The sequence below is a fragment of the Morone saxatilis genome, unplaced genomic scaffold (assembly GCF_004916995.1).
Source record: "Morone saxatilis isolate NCDOM2014 unplaced genomic scaffold, NCSU_SB_2.0 Contig18, whole genome shotgun sequence".
NCBI lineage: Eukaryota > Metazoa > Chordata > Actinopteri > Moronidae > Morone > Morone saxatilis.
Window position 1 is genome coordinate 15,829,482 of NW_023339740.1, and position 13,687 is coordinate 15,843,168.

The following is a 13,687-nucleotide window of genomic DNA, read 5'->3' on the forward strand; positions in this document are numbered from 1 at the left end:
CCGCCCCTACCGCCCCTACCACCCCTATAAATCTCCAGAAAGTCAAGGGGAGCTGCAGATTCAGATGCTAACACTCTATAGGTTCATCTCTACTCATCTCTTCATTGTTTTCATTTGTCACTTGATACATTATTATAAAAATATCAATTACAGCCGCTTTAGTATTCATCCTCTTTATTTTTTGTCAAAAATATGTATCCATTCAAAACTCATTCTCGACCTTAGAAACAACAGCTGAGAAAACACACGACAAGGTCTGTTTAATAGCTATTCTTGAACCTTTGGTTACACTCAGCAGGGGGAGTTTGCTTCACGTTTCCATTTTCTGAGCACTTTAAGGACTTCTTGTACATGTTAGGTTAAAATCTAATAATTAAGATCTTGTGAAAGCTTCAAAATGAACCATGTGGTTGTTTTCTCAACTAAAATATTGATGTGTGGCATTGCAGCTTTGTTGGAAATGTTTTGATGCATTCAAGGACACGAAGCATTGGCCCAGAAAAGGATCTGGAACTGGGTAACATTCTCAAAACAAATCATTTAGGAATTATTTCCAAATTACTAGTATTATTTTATTATCAATATTATTTACAAATGATTGATTTTAATTGTTTTCATAAACAAAGGTCCAAAAATGACCATGAAACAACTTTTCTCTCAAACAACAACAAACTGGTAACTGATCATTACTGAATGTCTATAAAAGATTAATAGTTTACTTTCACTTGAATTTCTACAATACTATTTAATTTAATCTGATCCATGTCGTATCCATTATTGATTTATATATATTTAACTCATCAAAAGTTAAGTACTAACTCTTACCATTCAACATGAGTCAGTTTGACCAAATAATGAGATGACAAACAAGGAAATAAATCAATAATGATAAGCCAGTAGTTTACTCAAGCCTATTAATACTTAATCACATTAATACCTGATTGCCTAATTCATGGATAATATTTAAAGAACTGCACATTATTTAATAGGATTTAAATCATCAATGTATTATCACACAAATATTTTCATTAATAAAACATTAGTTAACTGGTTGTTCATGATTTATAGAATGTTAACAACTAGTAATATAAAATGTGACACTGTCAATTTAAACACAAATTTACATGGTTTCTGTTACACATATCCTTTGAAAATAATTATTGATCCTTAAATGTGAATAATGTCATATTACAGCATTTACGTGGTACACAATGAACTATTACCACAAATTTCAATGATATATGATACAGAAAAGGATACAAAATGATGAATCTGCAAAACTTGATATATGAGTATTGTGTATAAAAACTATAATCAAACAAGTTTACAGCTGAGACTACAGTAAAAATATAATCTATTTGACTTTCATAAAATATTTTCTGTTTCTGACTGTTACAGCCAACAGGTTTGCACGCTGTTTCTCTTTTACATTTGGTGTCATCACAATACAACTTGTTTGGCACTACCGTTTTGTTTTTATCTAACACCAAACACCAAACTAGTTTCCTCCCTGTGTAAGCAGCACTAGCACGTCTTTACAGTAAAAGTACTCTGCTTAGGTCAGGAACCGCGTTGGGACAGCCTGGTGGCTCAGTCGGCTAAGGTGCACTTATTGGTGGATTTTTTTTTTCACGTCACTGCTTTAATAGTTCTAATTTACAGCTTACATTGACAAAATGGAATTTAATTCACGTCACTCACAGTGACCAAAAAGTGACTTAGTGTTCAATCCATATGGCTTTATCTGGCAAATGTTTGTTTTACTGTGAATAGTTAAACAACCTGGTTAAAACAAAACTAAACTAAACAAACAAAACAAAAGAACACCCATATTCTCATTATTTCTCATATTCAATACCCTTTTCTTTAGATGAGTAACAATTTAAAATATCACATGTCAATTTGCGTTCGAGCATGATGTTCATTCATGACCTTTGGCTCATGAAGATAGTTTTAAGGTCCACTTGTTAGTACAGCTGAAAGAACTAAGAGATTAATAATTTATCAATCAATAGAATCCTAATCGAGTAAATGCTTTTGCATAAACAAAACTCCAGATTCTCAAAGGTGAGGATTTGCTGTTTTATATTATTGTAAAATGATTATTGTCTTTTGTTGTCTTCACTCTCTGGGAAACTTTAACGTACATTTGTCACTATTTTCTGACGTTTAAAAACTAAACAACTATTTAAAAAAAAACTGATAATGAAAATAATGATTAGTTTCAGCCCTACACGCTCGCTGTCAGTGATGCAGTTGGAGCTCACGTGATGACACCTGTGGCTGAATGAAGACCATGGCTGGAAGCTCAGAAACCAATGAGAAAACAAATGTACTGTACTCACTGTACAGTAAGTGAACCTTTGAGCTTATATTCTCTTGACCATATTGTTGAAAATATTTCCTTTTCTGTCTGAGTCTGCATTTAAACTTTGTAGTGCTTAATAATAAGTGAAATCACCATAAACTTCAAGCCATTCCTTTAGTGCAGTGATTCCCAACCAGGAGGTCAGGACTAACACGAGGGGTTGAAAGTTAAAGCTGAGGGGGTCACAAGATGACAAGAAACATATTTCTGCTGTACAAAAGTACATTTCTTTCAGATTTACCTTTAATCTTTGCTTTTAAGCATTTCAAGCCCAAAAAAATGTGTCTTTCGTTGAACTGGTTGCATCCAACTGGTGCAACCAGAGACTGGAGGTTACGAGTAAACATTGCTTTGCTTTAAGAAGTCAAACATCAAAAAGGTTAGGAACCACTGCTTTAAAAGAAACTTGGATTAAGACTACTGGATTGAGGGCAAGCTTTTCCTTATGCTTCACGCTTGTTTAGCATATCTGAAGCTGCTTCAGTTGTCTGTTGTCACTAAGACACCATGGTGTTAGGAGATGAGGTCATGTCGAGCAGTCCAAGAGCTTTCTTCTCTGATTTGTTTGAAGAAAGGTCTTTGGCTGGAGTACATAAAATGGCGATCCTCTAACAAAGAAGAAAATAGGTTTTAAAAAAAATTAAATATACACAGCTTTATGGAGACATGTTGACCCATTTATATACGAACAGCTCACCTGTCGCAGTGTACCGGGAGTGATGCTCACATTGTACACCATCCAGAGAGGAACCATGAGTGTGGAGGAGAGAGTGAACCACCACCCGAGAGCATAACCCCACCATGGATACTCAGTTGTGCTGTTGAACTTCAGAGGAGTGAATTTTACCAAGGAGAAAACAAAAGTTCCCTGAAAATAGTTACAGAGAAAGCTGTTAAAGTCCTGGGAAAACTCAATACAAAATGTCATAAATGTCTCCAAATCTCGTCAGGCTATTAATGAGTGAAAGTAAAACCATTTAAATGTAAGAATAAAGGGTAAACATGAAATTGATAAGGGCACTTATTAAACAGAATCTCCTTTAAAAATGATGATTAATTCAACTTCTTTTCTGGAAACAACTCAATTGGCCGATAGCTAAATCCCCCTTCTTGTGATGATGATCTGACCAAGCTTTTGATTTCTCCAGATGCAGTGTAGTAAGATTGATATATTACATACTGTGTATTTGCAAAGGAAGTGCTTTTTTTACTTTAGTTTTGTTTAGTCCTAAATAAAAGACACAAGAGAAAAGTGTTGGGAATTGATTAAACAGGGTTCGTATTTGCACTGATATAAGCTGCAATTAGGGTTGCCACCTTCAACGTGGAGGAATAAGGGACACCATGCCAGTGGCCCCATGGCTGGACACAAGTCAAGCAGCGGGTCTCGGGAGCCTCCCTATTATATTTTGAGTGTTAAACACTTAATATTTCTCTTCTGGAAATTGCAGAAGAGAAATACGGGACAAATCATGCAGCATATTGATTCAGTAAGGGACAGTGCATTTTATTTTTTTCAATACGCGACAACCGATTACTGGTTAAGTTAGAAAATACCCTCGTTCACAACTAGCTGATTCACTGTGTAGTATTTCCCTACTGTGTGGAAGCAAATCCTGGAAGCTATCAGAGTTTAAGCTAAGATTACCAACTTTTTACTCCTCTTTGTTAACAGTTAACATAACGGTACTGCTAACGTTAATGTACTGTTAATGTTTCTTTCTTTGCACGTCTTTTATAAGAATCATCAACTGGGTCATGCAGCTTTAGACTCTTTTAGCACAATATGGTGTAGTTACATGGCCATCAAGTGCATATTTAAGACTCCTTTTACAATGCGAGTCAGGTGGATCAACTTACTCATTGAGCTAATGTTAGCGTATTCGCTACCAAGCTACAGGTAGCGAAAGTTTCAGTCGTTTTAAACCGTAAAAACATCGATGGCCACCCACAGGAAGGACATGAGAAGCCTGCTTTTGTCTTCTTTTGTCTCAAATCAAGTAATCATTTTACAAATCACTCAGATTTGCAGGTGGTATCACCCTTATTATTGCAAACTGCACATGTTCTGTGCAAGACAGGCAGAGCAACAGCAACAGTAACTAAGGGGGATAGGGGGTCATCCCTATGTTCCCCGGGTCCTATGTTCCCCACTAAGGTTAGGGTTAGGGTTAGGGTCCCCCGGTCTGGGGAACATAGGACCCGGGGCACATAGGTACGCTCCCGGGGGATAGGGCTTAGCTAACGGTCAATAGCATCCTGCAGGGATGATGTCAATGGGATTCTTCATTATATTTTATTTAGCAAGTTTATCTTTACTAATGAACACGTTAAATATGTTAAATTACAAATTTTATGTTGTAGAACAAAAGGTGAAAATCTCTTAAGCTTGTGTTAACCACAGACCTTTCAGGCATCTAAATAAAAAAAGGTGCATGAAATGCTAACTCAGTTCTGGGTTTTAGCCAGTGGTTTTAGCGCTCATTCCTGCAGCAGTTTATTGGCATAACTGCAACTGCAACTCACCATGCATATAACTGGAGTGACATATTTCAAACAATACTTAATCAGGGGAAAAGGCTTGTATCCAATCATTTCCTCTATGTTTTCATAAAACCGGTCTGCACCTGTAAGTAGATGGAAACGCTGTGGTGAGGGAATTTAAAATAACAGGGAAGAAACAGAAGGATGTTCCTCTTGTTTAATAACTCACCGTAAACCCACCCAATACACAAAGACTGGAGTGTGGCAAAGAGAAGTAGAGTCATCCCACTGCAGGCATAGTAGTCAAACACCTGGAATATGTACAGTCCACCCTGTGTGTGAAACGTGACCTCAGTTAGTGTGTTATTGTCTTTTATCATAATAAAAAAAAAGGTTATTGTAAAATAAGTGGCATTTTGATTTGATCTTACTTCTGTAACCATTACAAGGCCAATGAAGAAACTAAAGACACTGATAGCAAGCAGAAGAAGTTTACGTCGATGGCCAACATGGAAGAAGGAAGGATTTAGGTCAGAAATTGCTGTTACGAGAGCTTCCAGACCTACAAACTGAAACACAGACCTCACAGTTACACAGTAACTCTAGACATGCTGCACACATAGATACATACTTGGCATTTCATAATAATTTAGTTTTCAAAATCCTCTAAATAAATATATTTTTTGATAATGATGACTGAATGTGCATCAAATACACAAAGTAACAAAAACTCATTGGATATATGAGCCAGATTTTCGTTGTATTTGTAAGTGCAGAAGTTTAAAACTCTTGAAATTCACCAGAAACTTTCCTGTCAGAGCTAATAAAATTATTTGTTTTGTAACTGTGAGACACCCACAGACCTCAAACCAAACCTTCTGCAAGTTCATAAACACTTTATGCATCAAACATGGCAGAAAACACAACTCATTATTACTCTGTCTGTAGCTAACCTCACTGTCCAGTCCCAGCAGGATGATCATAATGAAAAAGAATATCGCCCAGAGCTGAGGGAAAGGCATCATGGCGACTGCTCGAGGGTATGCAATGAACGCCAAGCCAGGACCTGCAGTGAGAATGAGATAAGAAATAATGGACATCTGGACATTTTGTTTCTGTTGAGTAAAACGTTACACTAAAACTACATTTCAGTAATTTAATGGTTCATTAATTTCATGATTTGTTCTTGTTTTCTCACCTGACTCTGCCACTTTTGATATGTCTGTGTTCTGCTCATATGCCATGAATCCAAGTACAGAGAAGATGGCAAAGCCAGCTACAAAACTGGTCCCACTGTTCAGAAGGCACAAGTACACACAGTCCCTAAAAACAAAAAGACAAAAATACATTTTATACTCCATTGTTTTGTATCAAATTAAATTGTATGACTTATCACTGGAAATATTCTCAAGGCTCAGATGTTTGCGAACATCTCAAAAGGTATTGTGTATCTTCAGTGGTGACGCTTGGAAGCAACTAAATTCTGACTAAAGGCTCTGTGGTGTATTTTGAAATTTAGTTGTATCACAATTAAAAACATTTTTATTTGTCTTTTTTTTCAATTCTTGCTTTTTTTCGTCTTGCATTATTATGCTTTTTAAATCTAGGGCCTTCTGAAGCTGTTTTCTTTTTGTGACTGTTTTGTATGTACAGTACTCAAACTGAACCACTGAATAGACATCATATCAAACTTACTTGTAGCAGTTATTGTTGTACTTATTATAACTGCCAAGTGCAGTTAGACACCCGATGCAAATAGCATAGGAATAGAATATCTGTGTGCCAGCATCCATCCACACCTGAAAGACAAATAAAGGATATGTTTTCATCTTCAATAAATTACAAATGAAAGGATTTTACTGTGTAACTGCAGTGAATCTCTTCAAAACTCATGAATCATAATACTTTATATCTATCGATATTATATGTATCAGCAAAAGCCTGCAAATACAGTGATCTTGTATAAGTAACTGATCTTTTTCAATTTCCTGAGCTTTGATTCCCCCTTAACTTTCCACAAAAGTAGCTTTTTGCATTTAAAATGTGTCATATACTAAATGTGCACATCAGAGATTAGGCAGTAGGTTCAGTAGAGCCGCGTATCATTATGATAGAGATGTAGTAAAATCTATGCATACCTGTGGGTCAGCCAGGCGGGATGGATCTGGGTAGAGGTAGAACTTGATCCCAACCAAGGCCCCGGGCAACGTGAGTCCACGAACAAGCAACACCGCCAGCATCACATATGGAAATGTGGCAGTAAAGTAAACTACCTGTGGAAGAGTCATGTTTGGGGTTCATTTGTGTCAAAACTGTGGACATCGATAGCTGTGTTGACAGTCCTACCCAGCTCCAGAAATGATATTCAACAAAGCTTCATTTAAGTTAACCATTTTCACCTTCTTAGTTGCTAAGTTGCTAATTAGCACAACACACAAAGCATAGCCGAGTCAGATCTTATTTGGTTAAGTATTGGACAAAATGACAATTTGAAGGATCACCAAAGTTAGTGCAGTTTATCTTCAGGGGAACCTGAAAGTGTGCAAACAGATTTTTCAGTCCAGACCAAAGTAGCGTATTGGCTTTCAGAGTGACATTACCATCCCTCGAGCCACGCCTGTAGGGATGGCAGAGAGAGTTTCAATATTATGTTTGAGGTAGTGAAACAATTAGCTAAAGTCCTGTGGCCCGACACCGCTCTTTCAGACCATACACACCATATTCTGAAATCTGTATTTAACTTGAAGTGACAGAGGCATTGCATCTGCCAAAATGATTGTTAACCCATACCTAATGTGCTGCTGCCCTTTACCAGTTTCAGAGTTGCTTGGTAGTTTGCATACAACATAAAAAAGTCCTTGTCGTACCTTTCCGGTCGACTTTACTCCTTTCCAGACACAGAAGTAACAGATGATCCAGGACAACAGAAGACACAGAGCCAACTCCCATCGTATGCTGCCTAACTCATGGACACTTCCTGTGACATTTAAAACTCTTCTCCTGCAAACCAACCACATTTTCAGTTATAATTAACAAATGTCACTTTCAGAGCTTATTGTCATATTGGATTTTTTATATTTCATACTCACTCCCAAAACTCTCTCACTGGGGATGTTGCATTTTCGGACAGAGTCAAATTCAAATAATTACTCCTTCGATCAAACTCCACACAATTCTCTGTTGTAAAGGAACACAGGACGTTTTAAACAAGGTATTCAAGGACATATAAACTCATTATCCCTTTGTACAAACCCCTCAACCCTTTAGAAACATTTTCATGTCTTATACATTTTCTAAAAATTGAATGGGGGACATTTCCATATAGCCTAGTCTAAAGCTATTGCTAAGAGTTATTGCCAGTATTAGTATCATGATTTCCCTTAACATTGTGCAAATGCAATCATTTGTCATTTTGGCACTAAAGATTTATAATTTTTGTTTGTTTCAATTAAATTCAATTAAACTCAATTTTATTTGTATAGTGCCAGCTCATAACAAAAGTTATATTAGGGCACTTTTCAAATAGAGCAGGTCTAAACCGTACCAAAATTATTTACAGAGTCCCAACAGTTCCCACCATGAGTAAGCACTTGGTAAGAGCAGCAAGGAGAAACTTCCTGTGGATGGCCGCGAGACAGTTGGGTAGAGGGGGGAGGGGATGGTCGGGTAAAGAGTGAAAGACGGACAGAGACAAAGATGCACAGCAATATGTATGTTTGTTCAGTCAGTTCACATACTGGCACCTACCTGTGTTCCAGCTGTTTCTGCAACTCGCCCAAGGTAGTTCAGAGTTGAAAGAGAAGAAGAGATACAGGAAAGCCCAGGCCAATATGATGATGTAATAGATACTGGAGTACAAAACAACCACCTGACTGCCATAACCCATGCCTGAAAAAAAAATCAAAAACAAAGTATTTAAATCACAAGCTCAACACAAAGTAAGCAATCTCTAATTTATCACTTCAATTAAATGAACAAACTGGATTACTGTGAAGCCTTTGTATTGAGTACTTTTTGTGCCAAAAATGTCCCGAAAGATAAAAAAAAAGATCCTAACCAACTGTATTAAACAATATGAAATAATAAAAATAATATAAAATACTACAATTTTTTTTAAAAGTGTATGAAAAGGAAACTATTTCAGAAGATAAGTCAGTTGCTCTACTAGTTAATAATACAGTATTTTGTTTGGCAAACAAGGAATGCAGTTTCTTCTAGACTTTATACACGTTCAACGTTCATTCACTCATTAATTACTTATTTTAATAATGTAATTTAAAGGCCATCAGTATCATAGTATGATCTGAATGCTTTTGCAATACACAGATAGGCTGCTAGATGAAGGAATCATTTTCTACTGTTGTTGATTTACTAAGATTGTGTGTATCTGACTGTATGAGAAAGAAATTCTTGTAAATCATTCGGCCACATGTAACAGCTCACAGGAGAATATTTAACCAAAGGGAGCCATGTCAAAGATGAAATACCTGTTTATTATGGGTGAACAATTAATTCACAGAACCTGACAATTTCTTAAGTTTCACAGAAAAGATGGTGTGAAACTTGGAGAACAAATCTTTTAAATTTATTTGCAAAGGTATCTGAGACAATAAAATAAAAGAAGCATAATCTGGAGAAACTTTTACATGCCATTATCTCCAGCAATGGACTCTTCACTGGTTTGTCTAAGAACAATAACTAACTGGAACGATCCACACTGATGAATGACAGAATGATAGGAAAATTGATAAAAGTTTGATGACCTGTTTCTGCTGTGCACAGAAAAACACAAAGAAAATCAGAAAGATATGGGTTCACAAAGTTCTTCAAAGACAAGAAGAGTTATAGGGCAATCCAGCACTGTTAAGATAATTGATAAACTTAATCATACTTTGGTAAAAAAAGAAAGAAAAGAGGACATGATAAAGGACTTTAGAGACCCAGTCTGTGCTAAAGGCAGTTTTTTTTATGTATAAAGTGCATCCTAAAATTACAGGTTCTAAGCATTTAATAAGTTGTACACCACAGTATAGTAAGGAAATGGTTTGCTGGCTGTTCCCAGAGTCTAAACCAAACATGGAGAATGCTATGGCTGGAGACCACGCTACCAACTACCTTAAACTCTTAGCTGAAAAAAATCTGATTTATTTGTTTCTGCCTTTTTGCTTTTATTGTTTTTATTCTATGTGCTTTAGCTTGTTGTTTTTATTGTTTTTGTCATTTTTACTAGTGTGGAATACACTTATTTTGTGGGAAAATGTCAAAGGACAAATGTTCACCTTTAACCTCAACTCATATGTTTAAGTTGTGGAACATCTGTTTCTCAAATCGCGCTCATCACATATCCCTGCAAGATTTGTAGCAAAAGTGTGAGCACACAAAACTCATAAAGACCGTATCTGAAGCTGAGCTCTCAACCACTTTCTGTCCTTCATTTGTGACAAATGATTAAATATAATACAGTGTTACTCTCATTACATAACTCATACACAGATTTGCAGATTTATACATTCTGTGTGTAATGTCACATTTTGTGATGTGTGAGTGTATATTTTGTCCTACATTCACTGCAGCAACTTTAGAAAAATATGACTGCATTCTGCATTTGTGATGTGAATGATTAGATTTGAACGGTTGCAATTTATAAAAAGATTTTAAGTTCGCAGCACCTCATATTTACAGATTTCTTTATGACTTAAAGGTTCAGTGTGTAACCTTTAGGAGGATCTTTTGACAGGAATGGAACAACTATGTTTGTATTATAATATAATTATAGGTGTATAAATAAGAATTGAAGATTTCACATGAATACTCTGATAGTAATTCTAGATCTTTACCTTCAAAAAGGGGACAAACTTTCCTCCAGCAGGTTATGCTTCCCTGTTTGGTGTACTGGCCGAGAGACGTCTCCAGGAGAAACAGGGGGATGCCGCAGGTGAAGAGGAAGAGCACATAAGGGATGAAGAACACCCCTTGGAAAAATAGAAAACCACACCACATAAATTGTTTCTAGTTTCAACACTTTGAGTAACCCATAAGAATGACATTAAGATGGTGACACTGGTGTTTTTCCATATGACACCTGCTATGTGTTGTGAACGTTAATTAGTTAACTTGCAGTGTTTTTTTGTAAATGCAACATATGTGTGTTATCACAGTGGTAGATGGTAGAGGTAGGTCCTTCATTTCCTTTTGTTCTTTTTAACACTTTTGTTTGCTTTTGGTGTGTTGGGTACTTTTAAAGACAGTAGCTGCTTTTTCCAGTATTTCCCCAAACTTCTTTGAATATAATGAAGCTCACCTCCTCCATTTTTGTAACACAGATAGGGGAACCTCCAGACATTTCCTAGGCCTATGATTTGTCCTGCGACAGCCAAGAGGAACTCAACTTTGCTTGACCACTGTCCTCTCGCCGGGATGCTGGGTGCAGGATGTGCTGTGCCCATGTCCAGCCTGAACTTGACCTCTGGACCAAAAGGCTTAGCCATCACACTGTGACAAAAGAAGGGTTAATAAAATTAAGTTTAGATTAAATATTTCGGATCCAATCAGTGGTGGTCAGTGCCAGAATGACATTGTTCGCAGCATGGTTGACTACATTTTTAAAACAATATTTATGTATTAATTATAATTATGTTGTTTGTGGATTTTATTTCGCAGTACCAAATGGTGCCTAAAGAAAATAACCTGTATTTCACTTTTCAGGACCAATTAAACAACATAACCACTAATCACAGCAGGAATACTGACATGATTCAATCACTGTATATTAATGTTCAAAATCTGCACAATGCCAGCAGTCTTGCTGTATTGGGTCAACAGAGGGTCAGTGCTGCTTGGCATGAGAATAATTCTCCATCAATGTTGCTTTTGTGCTGCTGCTGGATATTGCTGGATTTAATGTGGGAGTGAAGCAATAGCCTGGAAAATATGTGTGTGATACTATATTACTGCTAAAAAGCTTTAAATCTGGAGCCGCTCAAAACAACTTTCCAAAAGTGTTTTTGTGGTAATTTTATTTATACACCGAGGGGAGAATTATGAACACCAGCAGAGGGTGTGGTATCAACACCAGAAGTCTGCAATATGTGTGAATTCTGATAGTGTTCAAAGCTTGTGCAAAGCATTTCTGAAGGTTTTTTTAGGCTGATACTAATATTGATATTTGGAAGCCAAAAAAATGTATAAAGTATATTGATGAACAGTCGAAATCCTTAGATTTTTAATTGTGACCAAGATATATACAGAGCAGGACTTTTTACAGTTCCCTCTGCTGGACAAACTCTGTAATAGTGACACTGTTTCTAAATGACCTTAAACCTTGTTCAGGGCTAAACACTGTGGGTCATATGTGGGTGAAAATCAGAGAAAACTATTTGGGCACACTGGTGTGACAGACCAGTCCCAAATAATTCAAGGCCCAAATACACCAATCAGCCATAACATTATGACCACATGGGCACCCTGGTTAATTTCCTTCTGAAATCAATTACTATATTTGGTCTTTGTAACGGCCTCATCAATGTCCTGATAACTGTGTCATCAGCATATTTCAGGATGTGCCTGTCCCCGTGCTGGCTTCTAGAGTCGTTGGTGTAGAGAATGTAAAGCAAGGGGGACAAGACACTGCCCTGAGGAGAGCCAGCGGAAGAGGAGCGCTGTTATGACAGAAAGCCATTTAATCTCACCCTCTGAGACCTTCATGATAAAAAGTCTCACATCCAGCCCACTAAATTTACATCAAGATTAAAATCACAAAGCACTTTCTTAGCTAACACATCTGGCTGAATAGTATTAAATGCAGATGAAAAATAAAAATAAAAATCTGGTGTTTGTGCACAAAGTGGAATAAAGTGATCAATGCATCCTCTACTCCCATCCCTATATGCAAACTGAAGGGGGTCCAGGGCCTCCCCCACACTTTCCAGCAGTTCTGTTTTGACCAGCCTTTCAAATGACTTCATGACCAGTGACCAGTGCCTCTGGTCTGAAGTCATTTAGCTCTTTAGGGGTTCTGCTCTTCCACCAGGACAACAATGGACTCCATAACTTTGGAAGCCTACGCAGTTCAAGAGACATCCTGAATATATAACAGAACCCATCACAGAGCTGTTCTTCCTGTGATACCATCTGGCCCTGGGCTCTTATTAATCTTATTCTTTTGAAATACTGTCTTTACATCACCAACTTCAAACCTCAAGATTGACTTAGTGGTGGGCAGGCTTTGTCTTTGTTTCCTCCATAGCCTGGAATACAAACCGTCTGGTTTACAGTTTTTAGTTGGCCTGTCATTTTCCACATTCCCCACGCTACCTTCAGATTGTTTCTGCTTAGATTCTCCTCTAGCTTACTCCTACAGCCTCCTTGGCATTTCCCCGTAGCTTCCATGTTCCTGTCCAGTCTGACAGTCTGTGTCTGAAGATGTGAGCCATGTCTCACTGAAAGCCATGACGCAGGCGTCTCTGTATTCGTGTAGATAGATTGTGAGCGACTTAACATTTGCAAGGATTATCGAGGGGAGTGGTAATGCTTGTGTCCTCGCCTTAGAGTGGTGTACTTTCTGTCTCAATCCTGTGCCTTATTCCTTGCGATATCAGTGTTTAAATCTTGAATGAAAAGTGGATCCATATGCATGTTCACCCAGTGCAGGTTGTCCCATTGTATTAAGAACTCCAGAGAGTATTGCCTTGCTGGCTGTTGCGGTTGAGGTTGGAAGCTCTGGGCATAGTAGAGCCATAAAAACCATAGAAAAAATACGAAAAATTTCCATGATGACTGTTGCCTAAGCAGTCATAGATAGTAGTCAAAGTTACTCAAATCCTCACGCTGCCCATT

At 37.3% G+C, this 13,687-nt stretch overlaps 1 protein-coding gene across 1 annotated transcript; it reads right to left on the reverse strand.

Moving 5' to 3' along the window:
• LOC118328019 (sodium- and chloride-dependent GABA transporter 2-like) lies at nucleotides 1–11,344 on the reverse strand (the record flags this gene model as incomplete). The annotated part of the gene is given in 14 exon segments (XM_035661610.1): nucleotides 1–2,976; nucleotides 3,066–3,236; nucleotides 4,895–4,995; nucleotides 5,082–5,184; nucleotides 5,284–5,421; nucleotides 5,806–5,918; nucleotides 6,051–6,175; nucleotides 6,548–6,651; nucleotides 6,991–7,125; nucleotides 7,720–7,852; nucleotides 7,942–8,029; nucleotides 8,600–8,740; nucleotides 10,690–10,824; nucleotides 11,154–11,344. Coding segments are annotated over 14 exon segments (1,789 nt in total), but the record flags the coding sequence as incomplete, so codon positions are not given.
• Nucleotides 11,345–13,687: the final 2,343 nt, after the last annotated feature.